Raw genomic sequence first — 20,502 nt, forward strand, 5'->3', positions numbered from 1 at the left:
TTGTTTTCCTTTTAAGGGTTGTATCTACTCATAGAGACACAATGATATATAAAGCGATATAATTTATTTGATTGAGAGGTAGGATGCAGAAAGCACAAATCAGAAAAAAGGGAAGTTTTTGGGTATCTCTTTTATATCCCATTCGGATTGCTCAGTATGAGCAATTGACCTTGAGTCGATAGATTGGTTGCACATAGAACACATTCCAGATCAGAGAAGCCACCAATGTGTTGCGGGTATTTTAAGTAAATCAGGAACAGCATCATCTTCATCCGTCGCATGTGTAATTTAAAGATCAGAAATAGCAATGATATTGTCTCATATATTACATCCTTGGCATAACATAAACATTATTAGTCGTATCATAGAATAACATCTTTTGCATCATTTGAGTTTGAGGAAAAAAGTCTCTTGCAATTGATTGATTTAGTTAATGGTTCCCTAATTCATAAAGAATACCAAAAGGGGACATTACAGTGGTATCAGAGCATCTTTCCTGTAATCCTGTGAAATATAGTAAATGCAAAACTATCAAAGAAGGGGACATTACGAAAACCCCAGCAAGAAAACAAGATATGATGAGGGAAACCTTAAATTCCTTCAATCAAAAGAGGACGAAACAACAAACAAATGGAGTTTTGTGGAAGAACAGATTTAGTGATCATGAATACACACACCTAACAGCAATGAGTAAGAAAGGAAGGGAGAAAACTGTCTTAAAATTACACAACTATGAAACATATAAGAAATCCATGAAGAATCTATTAAGCAAACTTCATGATAGTAATATAAGGAAGTACAACAAGCAAGAACGGTGATGAGGTCCTCCTCTAGGTAGCCCACCTCATGGTAGTTGACTGATGGTCCCAGAGGCCAAGGGGGTGTAAGACGGAGTCCACCGCTCTTGGACCTAGAGGAGAAAGACATTCTAGACACCCCATTGTATCTTTCCAAACTTTATCATAATTGATTATTAACAAGGGGATAAGGATGGAAGTGATGAAGAGAACCTTGATAGGATACCTCACTAGGTAGCCCACCTCCTGGTAGGTTGACCGATGGTCCCATGAGGCCAAGAGGGCTCTGGCTTTCACTCCGCTCTTGGGCCTAGGGTAGAGGGTCTCTTGGACACCTCATCATTCCTCTTATTCCCACTTTCTCATGATTGAGTTCCTATAAGGAATTGGACAAGACTATGATTAAGTTAATTTATGCTTAATTATCTTTCCTAGAAGATTTATATTATTAATAGTCTCCCAACCTGTTGCAGAATCTCAATATAAGGTTTGACAACATGTGCATTTGTTTGTATACTCCGTGACTGCATATATCTATACTTCCAGCATTTGTATGCTCCGTGTCTGCATATATTCATGTGTATACTTTGTGTCTTCATGTGTATGCTCCGTGTTTGATCCATACTCAATATATGAATAACTAGGAAGATATACTCCATCTGAAGTCATAGATGTGTGACATGCTAATATATGTTAAGAACAACCTAGCTTTGGTGTAGAAAGATATCCAAGATATTGAGAAAGCTTTAGTCGATCAAACTACAACAGAAAACGAAACCTGCAAGGACTGGTTCAGGAGGAAACTAAGATTGCTTGAGGACAAGCAAATTCAAGATGGGTAGACTATGATGTCCCCATCTAAACCCATGAACCAGACATAGATGATGAACAACATAACAAATATTTGTTAAGTGAGAAAGACATTCATGCAATCAGTAATAATTAACATAAGTAATTTCTTCGAAGATAATGTATTTGTTATAAAGTTTAAAGTGGCATATGGAATGATGTGTGTCAAAAGAATAATACCAATTTAATATGAAGCAAAAGAGGAGACAATTAAGAGAAGAAAACAACCACGGATATGAGAATATCAGGCTTATGAAATGATTACAAAGGCAGTTATAAATTATGGTTAAAAGGTGTAATTAAAGTAAATTGTTTCATTATCCAAGAGTTGTGTATGGATTGAGAAAGGTTGTTTTCCTTTTAAGGGTTGTGTCTACTCATAGAGACACAATGGTATATAAAGCGATATAATTTATTTGATTGAGAGGTAGGATGCAGAAATCATAAATCAGAAAAAAGGGAAGATTTTGGGTATCTCTTTTATAGAATACGTTCCAGATCAGAGAAGCCACCACTGTGTTGTGGGTATTTTAAGTAAATCAGGAACAGCATCATCTTCATTCATCGCATGTGTAATTTACAGATCAGAAATAGCAGTGATATTGTCTCATATATTACATCCTTGGCATAACATAAACATTATTAGTGGTATCATAGAATAACATCTTTTGCGTCATTTGAGTTCTTGAGGAAAGAAGTCTCTTGCAATTGATTGATTTAGTTAATGGTAACCTAATTCATAAAAAATACCAGCGTTCCACGGGGACGCGTCCCCCCCCCTTTTTGGGCGCATCCCCCCGTCAGAAACGTCTCGGGGACGAGGGGATGGGGACGCGACGTCCCCCGCCGTCCTGCCACCGCCACCCAAGCGTCGCCGGGACGCGGAGACATCCCCGCATCTCCCAGGGAGACAGGGAGACGTGGAGACGTCTCCTTGGGCGTCTCCCAGAGAGACATGGAGACGCCTCCACGTCTCCTTGGGAGACGTTTGGGCGTCTCCCCGTCCTTCGAGAGACGTGCAGACGTCTCTCCAAGGACGGGGAGACGCCCAAACGTCTCCTGTCGCCCCCACGTATATGCAATATTTAATATTAAATTTTTTTTTAAAAGTGACTTTTTAAGTTTTTTGAGGGTTAAGGGGTAACTCTAATTGGACGTGGGCCAAAAGAAAAATAACACCCGACGCCTTTAGAAAATAATAAAAGTATTTTTGGCCTCGCGGGGCGCTGCCCCTCGACCCCGCCCTGTATCGCGACAAGGAACGCGCAAAGGGCACTGCCCCTTGACCCCAACTTGGGGGCGCTGCCCCCAAACCCCCGTTGAAAAATATAGGGGGAAACCACGCCAATAGAAGTAGGGAAAATCTAACCTCCGAGTCTGATTAGGCTCCATATAACAACACAACTTAGAAATCTTGGTATTTAGATTTAGTATTTCAAATTTCCTAGAGTCTCATTTGAAATATAATTCTTACACTGTAATACTGTCATACATCTTTTCAAAACTAGTTTTTCAAGTACTATATGTATATGTATAACTATATCAGCACCACCACCCCGCCACCCCCCCCGCCGCCATCCCCCCCGCCGTCCCCAAACTTAGGCCCTTGGTCCCCTCATCCCGGGAACACGTCCCCCTGTCCCCCCGTCCCCAACGCCCGTGGAACACTGAAGAATACCAAAAGGGACGAATTCACCACATTGAACGTGCCACCTTAGAAGACAGACAAACCTCTTGTACATTTATTTTTGCACATCTTGGATCCTACCAGTTTAGTCATTAAAGCAGGCAACAAGGCAAGGTGTGTATTACGATATTATTATTATATTAGAAAAATATGTAATACCAATATCATAGAATGTAATTCCCATGTAGCTGCCATCTCTCCCATATAATTATTAGCCATTAGAGAGTTGACATCACAATGTCAAATTCAAAAAATAACTTATGGAACTATAATAATGTCCATCAATGACCAAAAGTAAGTGAATGGGAATCAAAGAGAATGTTTAATAGAGAAATACTAGGGTAAAGGGATCCTATATAATATAAATGCAGCTAAAAACAAATCACTAAAGAAACATAAAGACAAAATAATGTAGTAAACCTAAAACGATAATACCCTGAATCAGAAAAGCATAAATCTAAAATGATTAAACGTTGAAGCAAAAGAGCTGAGTACAAATAGTAATAGGAAATTGAAATTGAATAAGAGAAAGGTGGGAAATCATAATAGGAGACCAGCAATGTCATTTGTATGTTGCAAAGCTTGAATCAAAAGAACCAATATTATTTTCCACAGAAAGTCAAGGTTTGAGAGAGCCAGTCTGGTTAATCCTATAAGGGTATCTTAAGAACTCAATTCTGATGATAGAGGAAAAACTAATAACACAAACGTCCCTCCATGACCTCACCTGCAGGCAAGGGAAAAACCCTTGACGCTGTCACAAAACAGCTCCACTGACCACATACTTAACCAAGATGGATGGGATGCTCTATTAGCAATCACCAATGAGGAAAAAGGTCAAATTAGTCTATCCCCAACTGAATGTGAATCCATCATAAGAATTCAGAGAAACAAAGGAGAGGTATTTTCCCCCATAAGGTCTGAACAGAGCAAACTCCCCCCGATCTTGTATTAAAGGAACTCTGATAAGAAGTGTTCTTCAATCTCTAACCACAGAATAAGAAAAAGACACCAGAAATAGTGGTGTAATGATACCATCCCAAGAATATACAATATAGACAAAGTCATTATAATGTATTGTTGATTTAAGTAAGAAAGATATTAAAATTATATGATGTCCACACATGACTAAGAATAGACTGTAAATAGCAAACTACTAAGGAAAGAAAGGAACCCTGGACTCAAAGCAAACAAAATAAATAAAGAAAAACAAGTACATAATTACAAATATAAATAGCTAGATGAAGGGAAGACTCCTCAAAGTAGTTTAAGCTGAAGAACAAAGCTAGTAACCCAGGCAGGAAGCAGAAATCATTCAGTGTTTGTACTCCAGCGTGCATTGGAGGAGCCAACAAAATTATCATCAATCACTGTGGGAATACCAATGCAGGATTTGAAAATTCTCTTTGAAAAGAGTCCAGTGCTCAAAAAGCCAGGCGGGACGATCCTAGGAGGCAGTTGATTCCCCTTGGAATCTATCCGAACACCCAAGGCCAAAGAACTGCTGGTGGCAGAGAAGAATCTGGGAATGTGAGCTTGCCCCTGAGAACTGCGTGAGTGAGGAGTGATTAAAAATTTACACCAAGGACATTTTAAATGAAAGTGTTACCATCAACAAAGATGTAAGTTGCAAATTTTATTTGTTATCTTTAGAGACAGCGAAATAATGAGTTTGTTGAGATTGTTATGGTTGTGGAGGAATACAAGAATAATCACTCCAAGCAATGTGTGCAGTAGTACTAAAGAAGAAAGAACCATCTGAGAAAAAATGGAAAAAAAGTCAACATGAATTGATAGTCTTGAGAGCAAGAAACAATATCCCAAGGGCCAAAAAGGTACAAGAACGGTAAAGGCATCATTATCAAGCCAAGAGAATGATGACATCTGCAACTTTAACTGGCATCAGTAAAATGGTCCACTTCTATTAATGGTTTGTATTTAAAAATTTCCTTATTTATTTGTCTCTACAATACGATTCCCAAAACCTGCAGTATGACTACATAAACTAGATTTCACATATATTCCTGGATGCCATCATTAACCTTTAATGAACGACAATAATCTTTATAAAACTGTTTCCATGATTTGAAGCTACTTAATATTATGATTGGCCTTCAATCATGTTCATCAGTGTCAGACCAGTGAAAAAAATGTTTTCTAAGAGTTTTCTGCCTTAAAGTCTGCAAATTAAAATGCCATTGGTAAAATTTTTACTTCCACTAATAGTTTGTATTTGAAATTCTGCTTATTTATTGGACCCTACATTACGGCTGTCAGAAACCCTCACATTGAGTACACTGGCTATCCCATAAATCCAGGGTCACCACCATTACATTTCAAATATAAAAATAATCCTCATATCACTGTGTTCCAAGCTTTGAAGCTATTTAATAAGATGATTGGATTTCAATCAAGAAGTCATCTCTGTATAAGGGGAAAGAAATGCTTTTTAAGAGTTCTCTGCCCTGGAAACTTAACAAATTTGTATTCTAAAGCATTTCCTTTATAACTTTTGATTACCAACTACCTGCATGCATAGACTATACTGATAAAAGTTAAAACGCATTTGACTGCATTTGTTCCATTTTAAAATGTTGAAAAAGTAAATGGGTACTGGTATTAAGACTTGAAATCATTTACAATACCTGGATGCTTATCAGCTACTACAGCTACAGCAGAGCTCGTCCCTACAGCAGTACCCTGAAGAAGAGTAGCCAGCAATATAATACATAATAATTCACCATAAGAAAAACAAAAGTTGAAAATCAAACTAAATTGTACAGATGAGTTGTGAAGGCTAGTTAAACTTTACAATAGGTCGCTGAGGTGCATTGGCAATCTGTGTCTGTTGATACTTCAAAATGGTCCAGTCAAACACATAGTCAAACTGAAAGCCTGCATTACTCGTAACACCAAAAACAGCACAAAGAATTTAAAAATAAACTTATTACAGTTGCCCCCAGGCAGAAGAGTCCAGCTCTATCATAGCACTCCACTTTTCAATGTTGTTACCATTTGCATAAATTACAGTATAAGAAAATACAATATATGCAAACCTTCACGAATGAAAAGGTCGCGGAATATTCTCTTCAGGTATGCATAATCTGGTTTATCATCAAAGCGTAATGATCGGCAATAATGAAAATATGATGCAAACTCTGATGGGTAAGATTTACACAAGACCTGAAAAATGAAATGCAAGCATCAATACTATAGCCAAATAGAGTCAAGTAAATCCCACAAAATCTGCAAAATTATACAATTCATGATTCAAAATACAATACCATTATTACCTCAATAGGGGTGGCAACCTTTTTCTCACTGATTTTTTCATATTTCTGCTTTTTAGTACCAGCTTTCAGCCCCTGCCATGGGAGACTACAAACCACAAATTCTGTCAACCCTATGATAACAGCAGAAGAAAATGAGAGCCTAGTTTATTAAGGTAAATACAGACAACCAGCTCACCTGCCCCTCAAAAAATACATCAGAACATATCCAAGGGATTCTAAATCATCTCTTCGACTTTGCTCTACAATGAAAAATTAGAATGAGAATAGACAAAATATATCATACAAAGGACAAGACACATATATATTTTTAATTTTATCACACATACTACAGGACATAATCAACCAGACCTAAATGCTTCTAGAATCTAGAGTAAAGGGAAACGCATAATCAAATCAACAATTTGAACTTACCAATTCCAAGGTGAGTGTTCATACTTGCATATCGGGCAGTACCAGTTAAATTCTTGTTCTCTCTGCACCATATCCCTTATAATAAATAAAAAGCTTAAAAACCAGAGCCAAGTCCATTGGCATGACATAAAATGCAAAACAGAAGGAACCACCCATATCAACTATGTAACAGTTCTTTGAGAAAAAGACTGTAGAACAAGAATACGCAGAATACAGTGTCCAATGCAATACGGCAACAATACAAACTATATCTTTGTATTAAATGAGAAATGTTTAATGCACAATATCATAGACAATATTATGGGCACAAAAATGTGCAATGCTACTTGAGAAGCAAACAATCTATTCCAAATAATAATGTGCCACACATCTATGTTAGAACTGGGTATATACTTTTGTGTGTAAAGCAGAAAAATCATACATACATAAATGTGTGTACATATATGCATGCCCTCAGGAGATGCCATTTACATACTAATATTGTATAACCATATTGTTGAAAGCATGTGAATGTGGCAAAGATAAGCAAAGATACAGATGCAAAAACAATGTATAACCATAAGATCAGCACTGATTGTGATAAATACAATGCATTATGGCTTCCTTACACATACATCAAGGGCTTCTTACTTCTACCAGAAATAATACAATTGATTCAGCAAAAGGGGCCAATTTGAAAGGTGGGGCAGAACTTGCTGCAAAAATGCCTCCAACCCTTTCCGCGTGTAGAGATTTTTGTACAAAGGCCAACTTGATGGAGGATGCTTCTTTCATTCCTCTGAATGTATTCCTCTTGTTGCTCCTCTGGTTTGGATTCATTCCCAATGAACATGGCAATGATAAAAATCCCCCACCTCCGATTTGCCCCTCTACAAATGTCAAGGTTTGTAGTGATCCATATCTTTAATTCTTTGGTGATATCCCTTTTCATTCTCTCAAATTCCACTGAAATGATTTAACTAATGAAATTTGGAGTGTCAATTACTCATTTTTCATGTGATGGGAAGGAAGACAACTTTGTCGGTAGATTAAGGCATCATGGCCCTTAAGCACTCACCCTTCAATGGCCCTGCTCGCTCATGGATTTTTTCCTGTGAACTTTTAAGCTGAACTGGACAGAGATTCTATTTGCGCTAGTGGCCCATGAATCTTTAGGAAGAATGGAGTTTTCATGTGCCCCTAGCACCATTTCTTTAAACCCACAAGTGTGGGTTTTTTGCATGTTCTTTGCTGGCTTTAATTCTATCATCTTCCTCTTGTTTTGCACAATGCAAGTCTATTTAAACTCCTAGTGGAGTAAATTGTGATCTTCATTAAATTTGATCCATCTTCTGAAGATTTCCAAAGCCATTTTGTTCAGGTATATGTTATGTTTGATCTCTCCAAACCTCTCAACACTCCATTTGGATCTCCTCTTCTCGTCTCTTGGATCCGATATATATTAATTATGAGGGGCTTGCTTTTTTCTGCTCCCAATGGAACTAGTTGGAACATCACAAACAAGATTACAGCTATTCTAAGGCATGCTTCAAAAAGCCTCTGTAGCTCCAAAAACAGATCCTTCTATTTAGTAAACCTGATCCTGATTTTATCTAGAGAAACCACAACCAATTCATCACAAATCATGACCATTAGTAGCTCACCTATCACATAAAATGATAGTTCTATACTACATATGTACAGCCTATCATTCACTAGAGGTCAGAGAATCTCAATTTACACATGTTTGCATGTGCATTGAACCAAAAGTGGTATATGCAAAGGCCTAGTAGAGTTGTCCTGATGACAAATACTAAGGTGAAGAGAGGCTTCATGAAGGCATCTACTAGGCTGTAAAATGCAGCCAAAGTTGCCATCATCCATCATAAGTGGACCAATTTTCACGTACTCTAGGGTAATGTCAAAGAGGCAAAGTTGTGTAGGGAATATGGCACAGGACAGCCCAATACTATGGTTCCCCCATCTCGCCATTCTGAAGCTCCACGAAACATTGTTGCTTGCAACGTGTGCTCAAAACCCAAAGATTTATCTTGTACATATTGTTGAAAGCTAGAGGTCATTTCCTTAACTTTTAGGGTTTAATTTAGTTTCTAGTTGCATGGCAGCTTCGCCTTCTAATTTGAAGAAAGCTTTACTCTCACACATTGTTCCATTTTGTGTTGTCCTAGAAGGGACAAATTAAAATGCTAACAAACAAAAAAAATTCAAAGATACCTAACAAACTTCATAAAATGGAGTTACTAAATTATTTTTTCAATCACTACTTCTGGAAATTGTGTGTAAATAAAATTACAATCCAGCAAAGAAGATCAATTGCTTAAAAAATAGCAACACTAAATTATATTTTCAATCACTACTTCTTGCAATTGTGCATAAATAAAATTGCAATCCAGCAAAGAAGATCAATTGCTAGATAAATAGCAACACTACAAATGGGCAGGGTATTCACCTGTAAGGAATATGTTGATGGCTGACTGTATCTCTGTACTTTTTTGCGAGCCCAAAATCAATTACATAAACCTTTAAAATGTGAAACAAAAGTAAATGGAAGTATTCAAAAGACATAATGAAAACTATGGGTTTTAAGGAAACCGAAATAACATCTTTAGGACATCTAAAAGCAGAGAAGGAAAACCTGATTTGCTCTTCTACCAAGACCCATAAGAAAGTTATCAGGCTTTATGTCTCTGTGAAGAAAACATTTTGAATGCACAAATTCAACCCTGTTTATCTGCAATATAGAAATCACCCATAACACAGTCAATGGTCTACCATTACAAATTTTGCACAATAATATACATAAATTGAAAGATAGGAATTCATAATTAGTCACACCATTTGATCTGCCAGCATTAAAACGGTCTTTAGAGAAAGCTTCCGAGTACAGAAATTGAAAAGATCTTCAAGACTTGGTCCCAACAAGTCCATAACCAGGACATTGTAATCACCCTCAACACCAAACCATCTTACATTTGGAATTCCAGCTGCAAATAACAATGGGAAAATCAAGAAACTCTTAAACAATATGATCCTCGAATTCTAAGTTGATACCCACATGTTTCCTTATGAATAGACAAAAGCCACAGAGAATGAGATTTCCTTACTTCCTCCTTGCAGGATCCTGTACAGCTTAGACTCATAGAGAAGTTGTGGATGCTTAGTCTTCACATTTTCCTGAGAAAATTTATATAGTTTTAAAATTAAAATAAATATATCCAGTACATGAACTTTAAAAACATTCTGAATAATAAGATATCATAAAGAGGTAGAAACTAATTCAAATATGCTTCTGGACTCAGCTGTGTAGAACTTCTTTGCATCAACGTTTCAAATCACACTCCGTGATTCATCATCAGGATGATAGAGCGTCAAGGAGTGTGATTTGAAACATTGATGCAAAAAAGTTCTACACAGCTGAATCTAGAAGCATATTTGAATAAATTTAGCATGGACTGTGGAAATCTTATCTCTCTAAGAGGTTAGAACTACTAAAAGATTACAATACAATACAAACTACAGACACATACAATATCAGGAGTCATAATTCAATAAACTATCAAAGATTCTGTAAGATATCCATGACAAAGTTGAAGATCAATACAGAATTTACAAAGTAGAGAGGATCTAGAAAAGCATTTTTCAAAATCTCTCAAAAAAGATCTTCAATCAAAAACCAATACTTAGAAGAACAAAGAATCTGCTTATGAGCATTGAGACCGACTAAAATAAGGAGAATTAAAAACAAAATCATGGGACACATGTAATACAACAAAAAAAAACATGCAACCTGATATATCACATATTTCAATTTTTTCAGATATGATAATCCATTTTAAACTAGAAACTAAACAAAAAAGTAAAAAGATACTAAATCTACATTCATGTAATGATGTATATGTTAATAAATTCCCTGCATGGAGTATAATTTCCAAGCCTAAGATAACATACCTCAAGTCTCAGCTTATTTCTAGAGACACTTGCGCAAGTTTCCGTTCTTTACCCCCTTCTAACATTTTTGTTGACATTATCAAACAATTACCTGCTACCATCTACAGTTTCCTCATAAAGTTCTATTGTATGCCATATGCACCATCTCTACAACAAAATAGTGCTGAAGAATGCTACAATAGACAATGTAAGATTATCTTTTGTCCCAAAATGATGACAAATGGCACTATTTAGCAAGTTTGTGTACAGAAAACTGTAAGATAGGAATCATAGTACATCTCTTCTGTACATTGTACACAATAAAAATTAAAATTGGTGATAGATGATTGGATGAGCAGCAATTTTACACCTGAATTTGCACTTGTCCTTGTGAGTTCTTCTGATACATCAGTTCATTTCTTTTTTACTGATTACAAGTGCTATAAAATTCTTCTAATTGATTTTGGTCAAATCATCATAACCTATTCCACAACTTGAATTCAACTCTGTGACCAATTTAAGGCTTTTAGCAGTTACTCCAAGCTAGTTACTGGGAACATTGTTTAAAATTTGGATACCAATCACATCCCTGCTGATCGTATTTTCCCATTCTCTTAAAACTTTTTCTACTATAGTAAATCCATATATTGACCTCAAATGGTTGAAATATTTTTTGCAATCATCCAGCAAATACCAACATTTAAGTTCCCTGAGCTGCAAAGTGTTCAATGTGAAAACACAGGAAATTTTGAACCGAGCTCATTGGAGACAATGGTGTATATACTCTTTCCAGAATGTTATTTTTCCAAGATTGATTCAGCTTTTCTTTTTGGCATCATATCATAGGTTTTACCGTTTTTACATCTAAGTTGCCTCTGACAGCTCATTAAGGCATCTTCATCATCTTCCAAAGCATTCATTGATTATAAGTATTTATGTTGTTCTCCACCCAATGTATACAAGTAACTTGATGTTGAAAATTTGAAATTATGGTTAAAATTATAGTGTAATTGTATATATTATTAATTTACCTCATCACCTATAGGATTTACAACGTCTACATTAAATTCAGCAGTTTTCTACTATAACCTTTACCTCAAATCTTAATACAGATTTGAGCATCAACATGACATCATTTTAAACCTTTATTGATTGACCACAAATGGTTGAAATAATTTTGCAATCATCCAGCAAATACCAACATTTCAGTTCCCTGAGTTGCAAAGTGTTCAATGTGAAAACACTGGAATTTTGAACCGAGCTCATTGGAGATTATGGTGTATATACTCTATCCAGAATGTAATTTTTCCAGGATTAGTTCGGATTTTCTTTTTGGCATCATATCATAGGTTTTACCGTTTACATCTCAGTTGCCTCTGACAGCTCATTAAGGCATCTTCATCATCTTCCGAAGCATTCATTAATTATAAGTATTTATGTTGTTCTCCACCCAGTGTATACAGGTAACTTGAAGTTGAAAATTTGAAATTATGGTTAAAATTATAGTATAATTGTACATATTATTAATTTACCTCATCCCCTACAGGATTTACAACGTCTGCATTAAATTCAGCTGTTTTCTACTATAACATTTGCCTCAAATCTTATTACAGATTTAAGCATCAACATGACATCATTTTAAACCTTTATTGACTGGCCACAAATGGTTGAAATAATTTTTGCAATCATCCAGCAAATACCAACATTTCAGTTCCCTGAGTTGCAAAGTGTTCAATGTGAAAACACTGGAATTTTGAACCAGGCTCATTGGAGATTATGGTGTATATACTCTATCCAAAATGTTATTTTTCCAAAATTAGTTCAGCTTTTCTTTTTGGCATCATATCATAGGTTTTACCATTTTTCCATCTCAGCTGCCTCTGACAGCTCATTAAGACATCTTCATCATCATCTTCCAAAGCATTCACTGATTATAAGTATTTATGTTGTTCTCCACCCAATGTATACAGGCAACTTGATGTTGAGATTATGGTTAAAATTAAAGTATAATTATATTATTAATTTACCTCATCCCCTATAGGATATACAACATCTGCATTAAATTCAGCAGTTTTCTACAATAACCTTCGCTTCAAATCTTATTACAGATTTGAGCATCAACATGACATCATTTTAAACCTTTAATGAGGTTTCTGCTTTTAGATTAGCAGCAAATTGGTCATGCCATATAATTGTGCAGCCTTGCACTGTTCATTGAAAATTAATGACTATTCAATATTATTACAGTTTTGAAAGTGCATTACTGGGTCTTCATTCCTCTCACATTAAAAACTTGTCAGTGTAGGCATCAGGTCTTTCTCTAATAAGATAGCTTATCACTTCTAATCAAATGCCCCAACACATTTCCCTTTGGCATTGTGGTTCTGCTTCTTAAAGGGGGCATATATTGGGGCCTGCATCCTCAACAGCATAGATCTACTCCTCTCCACTTACACCCCACCCAGCCATAGGAACAAAAGCATATTACAAGCTTCTTCATTATACAGGAGGCAGATCAGCCTTGGATGTTAAGAATGGATTCTAGAGCGAGTGCCTTGCTTGCTCTTAGAAACTCTCAGTTTGACCCTCCCCACCTTAGACACTCCTTGATGAGCAATATCAGATCTTGTGTCAGTCCTCTCATAGTGATTGGTGATGACACCCATAAAGAGATATTAGATGAGACTTGTTTCCTTTCTTTTCAGTAGTCAGCCTATACTTGTTAGGGATCTTGTTCCCCCAATTGGCTATTTGTATTAGTTTTTTACCACCTGTTAGTCGTCCACAGCTGTATTCTATTTTCATTTTTATCAAATTTCCCTTTTTGGTCCTCTAGGATTTTCTCTCTCTAGAACTTTCTGTTGTATACCAAAGTTGCATGGATACGGATACAGATACAGATACTGCCATTTTTTAAAACCTCCTGTACGAATACGGCTGGAAATGACATTCATATAAAACACATACATGATACACATATTTAACACGGTTTTCTAAGTTATTAAAGAAGTTCATTACTTTAAAAGCAATATAGACACATAATTGCAATATGAATAATAATTATAAGTTGATTTAATAATTTACAATATCCAATACATAGTAGAGTTGCATAGGAAGATAACCCAAAAATGGATCACTGAAATAGAAACACATTTCATTTGTCTTCCTCATTTGGTGTAGGTTTTGTTTATTCCAAAAAAAAAAAAGGATGCATGATTAAAAAAAAATAATTAAAAATTAGGTTTAGATTTACCTCAATTTTTTTTTAAATCAAATCACACAGTATCTAGCATGGTTGCAAAATCAAGGTTTTTAGCTCGCACAGGTAGCGAAGTAGGCTTGGGCCCTGTGTTTGCAACCCATTGGTTTTGGGTTCAACTCCGAAGCCTGGATTTCACCCAACACGCCTGGCAGGCAGGCTGCTTGGTTCATCCCCACGGATTAGTCTTGCCTCTAGCTTGCCCCTTCCTGAACCCCAACTTGGCAGTAAGCCAACCCAAGGTAAGGCAAGTTGGGGCTGGGCCTTGGGTCGTGGGGATACCCTGTGATTACCCAAGAAAAATCAAGGTTCTTTGGGCACACGTGGGTACGGAATCCATCGTGTATCTGTATGGAATACGGGGATATGCACGCCGAGGGAGGGCCAGAGGGATATCCGGCTACTTTGTTGTATATTGATGTACTTTCAGTCCCATTGACCTATTTTTGGTTACCAATAGACATTACTATAGTCTCTTTCTTTCTTTCTGTCTGCATATTTGCATATTTTCTTTGATGTGAAAATACGAGATGTCCTACTGCATTCCATTACTTCCAGTACTATGGACAATTACCCCTTTTTTCCTTCCTATGGGCAGCAGGAATTATGCCGTCTATTAGAAAAGATCAACAGAAGTCTAAGACCATTGACAGACTGTCTACAAATTGTTGCATAAGAAAAATGTACACTTCCTTATCTATCAGTATTTGAATCATTCAATAACTACTTTTCCTTAGATGGAAAGACTACTACATCACTGGAACATCAGTCCTCAACATCGCCACATTTGCCCTTCTTGCTCTTGCTCTTAATTCAATGCAGTCTTCACTTTCTTCCACTTCTTGCAATTGCAACTTTATTCTTGGTTTCTTCTTTGGAGGGGGTGCATCCAACCATGTGACCCTTCTTAAAACAATGTATCCAGAGATACTGTCACTTTGATCTTTTAAGGGATTGGTTTTGATAGAGGGACATTAATATCCATGGGTTCCCACTTGACAACTGCAGTCTTGCCCTGCCATCTAGCAAAGTTAAGATGTCTAAATCCGCTCCCAAAACTGGCCCAGTCCTATCCTTGGCATGAGGCACAAACATAAAGGCAAGAATTCGTAGTATCATGTAATTGGCATCTTTAGTTTGGCTCATACCTATCTAGCCAATTATACACTATGGTTTGTGATACTACTTTCATGTAAGAAAGAATAACGAAATCATATCAAATCTCTCAAATGACCAGGTACATTTAACTTAAAAGTACAAGTTACTGCAGCTAAAAGTAAAACAAAAACACGAAGTGATAAAAAAAATTAGAAGGGTTCATAAATAAACCTAGGCAAGTCAATTCATGCAAAGCAGCAAAAGCTGTATAACAAACATTGCAATAATCATAAAAAGGATACCCTTTCTGATAAAGAACATCTAAAAGAGGTAAGATGGTACGCAATAAAGAATGAGGCTCTACTCTACATCCAAGTCAAAAACTTGAGAAATTTCACCATCCTTGTGAACCAACATAAGTGGACAAATACAAATTCTGATGATGTCCTCTATAGAATGGCCTGGGCTAGGAATGTCCTACTGAACAATCCTAGCAGTAAGTAAGGTCCTTCTGGAACTCCTAAACTCTAACAACACTGCATACATTGGGAGTGAATTGATCTGTGCATCAGACACTGCAGAATGAACTATGAACAAGGTAAGATGAAGACACTATATGATTCTGAAAATCATGTAAATGATGAAAAAAATTCATACACCCACAGCACAACTTGTAATAATATAGAACACAAAAGCATGCAACATTGCTTGCCACAAAACAAAACTGAATGTAATAATTTAGGATAAAACGCTCCCGCGCATTTATATTCTTCGTTGTCAATTAAAAATTGATTACTGCCACAACATTGAAAGATTACAAATTGCAGGCCCTGATAGGTAGAGAAGGGTTCTAATGAGATGATGCCTTAATTATCCAAGGAGATACACAATCAAATAAAATGCAAACACAAAACAAAAGTACACAATGATCATAAAACCTTAGAAGATTACAAATTGCACATGAGAAGTAACTACTTACAATGAATTAAAGAAGCATAAATAATACAAAGGGAAAACATTAAATAATTAAGTCCCAGGACCCAAATCATAGAAGCTAAGTACGAAGGTTTAATGTTTTACTTCTCTGTACTTTTGACAGAAACAAATCAATATTCCAATTAATCAGAATTCAAGCTGCTACAATTTGAAATTGAAGAGAACGGGAAGAATGGTTCCATCAACACACAAGTTGTGACCATATTGAACCGAGAGAAACCAAATACAGGAAGAAATACATCTTCTCAAAAGGAGTTGTATCCTCTACATAGGAGTCAGTATCAGGTTGGATACGAAATGCCAAACTAACCATGGAAATGAACTCATTGCAACATCTGCACTCATCTGGTCAGTTTTGGTTCCAAGATTCCTGTCAGCAAATCTATTCTGCAATCTTATGAAGTCATTTCCCTGTTGTCGAATAAAGTTCCTATTCTAACCTTCCATGGTTATGCAAATTGTTTAATCCATCCAGCAAACTTGATTCCCAACTTTTATTTAAGACACAACGTTCTCTTAGGTGTCTTTGGTTATGGTACTTCGGGTTATTTCCTGAAGGATTACACATTCTTAGTCCAACTAATTATACTTCCTTTAATCTCATGTTGGAAGACAATTTTCAATCGAATGCATAGTCACTGGCTTGGTCTATGGACTCAAAGGACCATAGCTCAATGGCTTCAATTTCTTTGCTTGTGAAGTTTATACTGGCTCAATTAGAGCAAGGCCATGCCTCCCAACTTTAAAATGCTATTTCCTTACGTTGATCATTGAACATGAAAATGTATCTCTCTCAAATTTTAATATATGTTCAACATTTCTTGCATCTAAAATTGAATCTTCCTTGTTCTCTTCTTGCTAACAATAAATAAAATTCAAGTTTATTGGAGGTAAATTGTTGAAACATATATCAAATGGAGACTTTTGTGTTCAAGTCTGCACTGCTCTACTCTACAAATGTTGAATGTAGTTTTCATTTTGGTATCCATCTTTCCCATCAATGTGTAAACATCCCCTTAGTTGAGCGAAGTAAATTTGCTTACAAAATCCATGGAAAATTCTTTAAGTGGTCTACACACAACTGAAAATGATGTGTACAATCCAAGCTTCATAGTTCTATGCTTGATTGTGCTACATAGTACACATCCTGAATGAATTTAATAACAACCTATTGCACATTCAGGCAATGACATATTCCTGTAGATTTACATTTGCTTTTCTCACAAAAGAATCCTACATCCTACTGAAACTTTACACATCACGACTGTTGTGCATTGCAATCTTTGACCTTGTATGGCTCTCAACTATAATACTAAGCAAAAAAAACCTAAAAGAGATACGCAATGGTTATAAATCGAATTTTATAAGTTTTATGCCACCAATTCCATAGCCAGGCGAACAGTGCTAACCTTGTAAATCTCTCAATAATAATATTCAACAAGAATTATCCTAAAAAAGATATACTTGCCAGCTGCAAAGACCAATTTTTTTATTCTACACTACCAGTTCTGAACACAGGCAACAGTGTTAACCTTGTACGCCTCTCAGTTAAAAGAATCCCGAAAAGTCACCCTAAAACAAATAAACTATCTAGATATGACAGCAGTAAATCAAGATTTCTAGCTAATTCACTCCCAATTGATGCCACGCAGCAGAGTTTCTCAATCACAGTATTCTCAAGCAGCGAAATTCTACAAATCATTGTTTAAACTTTCTACGCTGTCATTTCCAGAATACGTAACCCTATCAACCTTGGATACGTCCCACCTATAAGATTCCAGGGAATTTACCCTAAAAGGGCTCTACATAACCCTAACAAGGCTTTAAATTAATCTCTTGTGTGAAAACTTCCATTTCCAGGGCCATGCAACAGTGATAACCCCATACTTTCCTCTCAATTACAATATCTCTCAAAAATCAGCCTGAAATGAATAAATTGCCAAGATACAAAGGCTACATATTAAACTTTATGGTTTACATGCTGCCACTGGCACCAGTATTCATCGGCAATCACCCTAAACGCGAAAGTAACTCTGAAATCAATGGATCGAAACACAACAATTTAATCCTACGCTTCAAACTAAATCGACATCCACGGAAATTGCCGCATCGGCCCCAGGATTCACATTTAAGCAGACTACAACAATAAATGTAAAACAGGGTTAGAAGCTTACAAGCTTGATGGCCACTTCTTCATTGGTCTGAATATTGGTACCTGAAAATTTGCCCCAATCAGTCACCAAGAGCGCCAAATTTAGCGGAAAAAGAAAAGGCACAAAAGAAATGAAACAAGAAGAAAACCTAAATAGATCTCGCCAAACGACCCGCTGCCAATCTTGCGGCCGAGCCTGTATCTGTTCCCCACGCGAGGCTCCATCCAATTCTTGCTCAAACCCTGCTGAATTAAAATAAATGTTTTTCTTCTATTTACTCACTTATTCGTTTTATTTGTTTATTTACAGTATGTGGATTCTGACTTTCCTCTTGCCCCGATCCGGCCGTTTTATCGGCAAATCCATTCCATTAACGACACCACCATATCCTGTTAGTACCCGATCCTTCAATGTCCATGGTTACGTTAAATATGTTTATGCGTATTTATATCTGTCTATTCTATTTCCTTGTATCGTTATTCCGGAACAGTTAAAAATAAGAGGGGCTTTTGATGAGCATCAATACTCCGCCTCCGCCTCCGCCTCGCCGGGCACAACGCAACTCACGCCTCTCCATTGGACTTTCCGTCAACTGCCATTTTGTCGGTTTCCCTCCCTTCCTTCTCTTCAATTTACGACAAGATAGCAACGAATTTTCCTTCTTCCGGCTAAATTAGAGAGAATTTCAGACCTCCGCTAACTTCTAAATGGCTAAACATTTTTAATAAAAATATCATTTATTTTAATACAGGGGGAATTGTAAGTCCGGCATTTTAAAGAATTAATGGAATTATAAATACTACGGGAATTGTAAACCGGTATTTTAGAAAATTAATTAATTAGCCATATTTAAACTAAAATTAAATAATAATTTAATATGTTAAGAACATACTACCTACTTTTTACTTAATTATATACCGGCGAACACTTAACATTAATAGTTGATATAGTTTTAAGAACAATTGTTTTTTATTATAATAATTTTAGTAAAGATTAAAAAAAGGAAGCATTAATCAATCAATCATATCCTATGTTGATTTTTTTAAAGGGAAATGGGACAATTAAACGCGTCTAATCATCATCGATAAAAGATCTGCCAACTTGCAAGCATGTAAAATCTTTTGGCCTCGCTCCAATTGTATGTAAAGTGGCACCTACGAATATAAATATAGATACTTAATTGTATTTATTTATTTGTTTTTATTATTTTTTTAGTTTCTTTGTGACCGAGTCTTGTAAAAGGAGAATATGAAGCAAGATTTAATTACAAATACAAACTAGACCTTGACTTGTACCCTAGCCACATAATATTTGTATTTTTTTCAAGGAAAAACAGAACCAAAAAGTTGACTAGACCATAAAGAAAATAACTTTTTCTTTGTGTTAATTTATTTGAATGGATACTAAACAATTAAGTATTATTTTGGTAGGGAAAGTAGAGTTAGAGATGGTAAATTATACATGTTCATAACATTTAGGTTTTTATGTATAATAAAAAATTATTGTTAGAAAAAGAATCACATAAAGGAAGACATTTGTTTTTGTCTTAATTAAATGTATGGTGAAATTTTTTATTGATTTGGAAGGTGTTTAACTAAAGGGAATTATGGTTGGGATCAATATAGATTAATTAAAAATTATTGAGGGATGAAAGTAGAGTTAGAGGTTCATAACATTTAGGTTTTAATGTAGAAAAAAAAATATTGTTAGAAAAAGAATCACATAAACGAAGAAATTTATTTTTGTCTTATTTAAATGTAAGATGAATTTTTTTATTTATTTGGAAGGTGTTTAATTAAGGGGATTATGGTTGGGATCAATTTAGATTAATTATATTTAGTTGGAGATGATAGAAGCATGTAAAATAATGTCATTTTGAAAATTTTAATGTGAATTGATGAAGGGAGTTAGTTTCAATATGATGGAGAAGAAATAAGTTTAATGTAGCATTGATTTTTGTCTATCTTAGACAAGAAAGGAATATTTTTTGTTTATACTTTTCCTTGAACCAAAATAATCAAACAACTTTATC

General features: G+C 35.8%; 1 protein-coding gene across 3 annotated transcripts in view; it reads right to left on the reverse strand.

Annotated features, from left to right (window-relative positions):
* Positions 1–18,967, reverse strand: part of LOC131065297 (casein kinase 1-like protein 1) — a 40,466-nt gene extending 21,499 nt beyond the window's left edge. Inside the window, exons 1-12 of one of the 3 annotated variants that reach the window (XM_057999762.2) lie at positions 18,619–18,963; positions 18,492–18,532; positions 10,142–10,211; positions 9,873–10,021; positions 9,673–9,768; positions 9,487–9,557; positions 7,038–7,099; positions 6,802–6,865; positions 6,627–6,711; positions 6,390–6,516; positions 6,146–6,228; positions 5,979–6,033 (exon numbers count right to left, since the gene is read on the reverse strand). In XM_057999762.2, the coding sequence (XP_057855745.1) occupies positions 5,979–6,033; positions 6,146–6,228; positions 6,390–6,516; positions 6,627–6,711; positions 6,802–6,865; positions 7,038–7,099; positions 9,487–9,557; positions 9,673–9,768; positions 9,873–10,021; positions 10,142–10,211; positions 18,492–18,532; positions 18,619–18,694 (979 nt within the window). In that variant the 5' untranslated portion in view covers positions 18,695–18,963. Of the gene's footprint in view, positions 1–5,978; positions 6,034–6,145; positions 6,229–6,389; positions 6,517–6,626; positions 6,712–6,801; positions 6,866–7,037; positions 7,100–9,486; positions 9,558–9,672; positions 9,769–9,872; positions 10,022–10,141; positions 10,212–18,491; positions 18,533–18,618 lie in introns of all 3 variants that reach the window. The other 2 variants (XM_057999764.2, XM_057999763.2) reach the window with 2 other exon arrangements.
* Between the last annotated feature and the right edge of the window lie 1,535 nt (positions 18,968–20,502).

The sequence above is a fragment of the Cryptomeria japonica genome, chromosome 1, assembly GCF_030272615.1.
Source record: "Cryptomeria japonica chromosome 1, Sugi_1.0, whole genome shotgun sequence".
In the NCBI taxonomy this organism is placed as follows: Eukaryota; Viridiplantae; Streptophyta; class Pinopsida; order Cupressales; family Cupressaceae; genus Cryptomeria; species Cryptomeria japonica.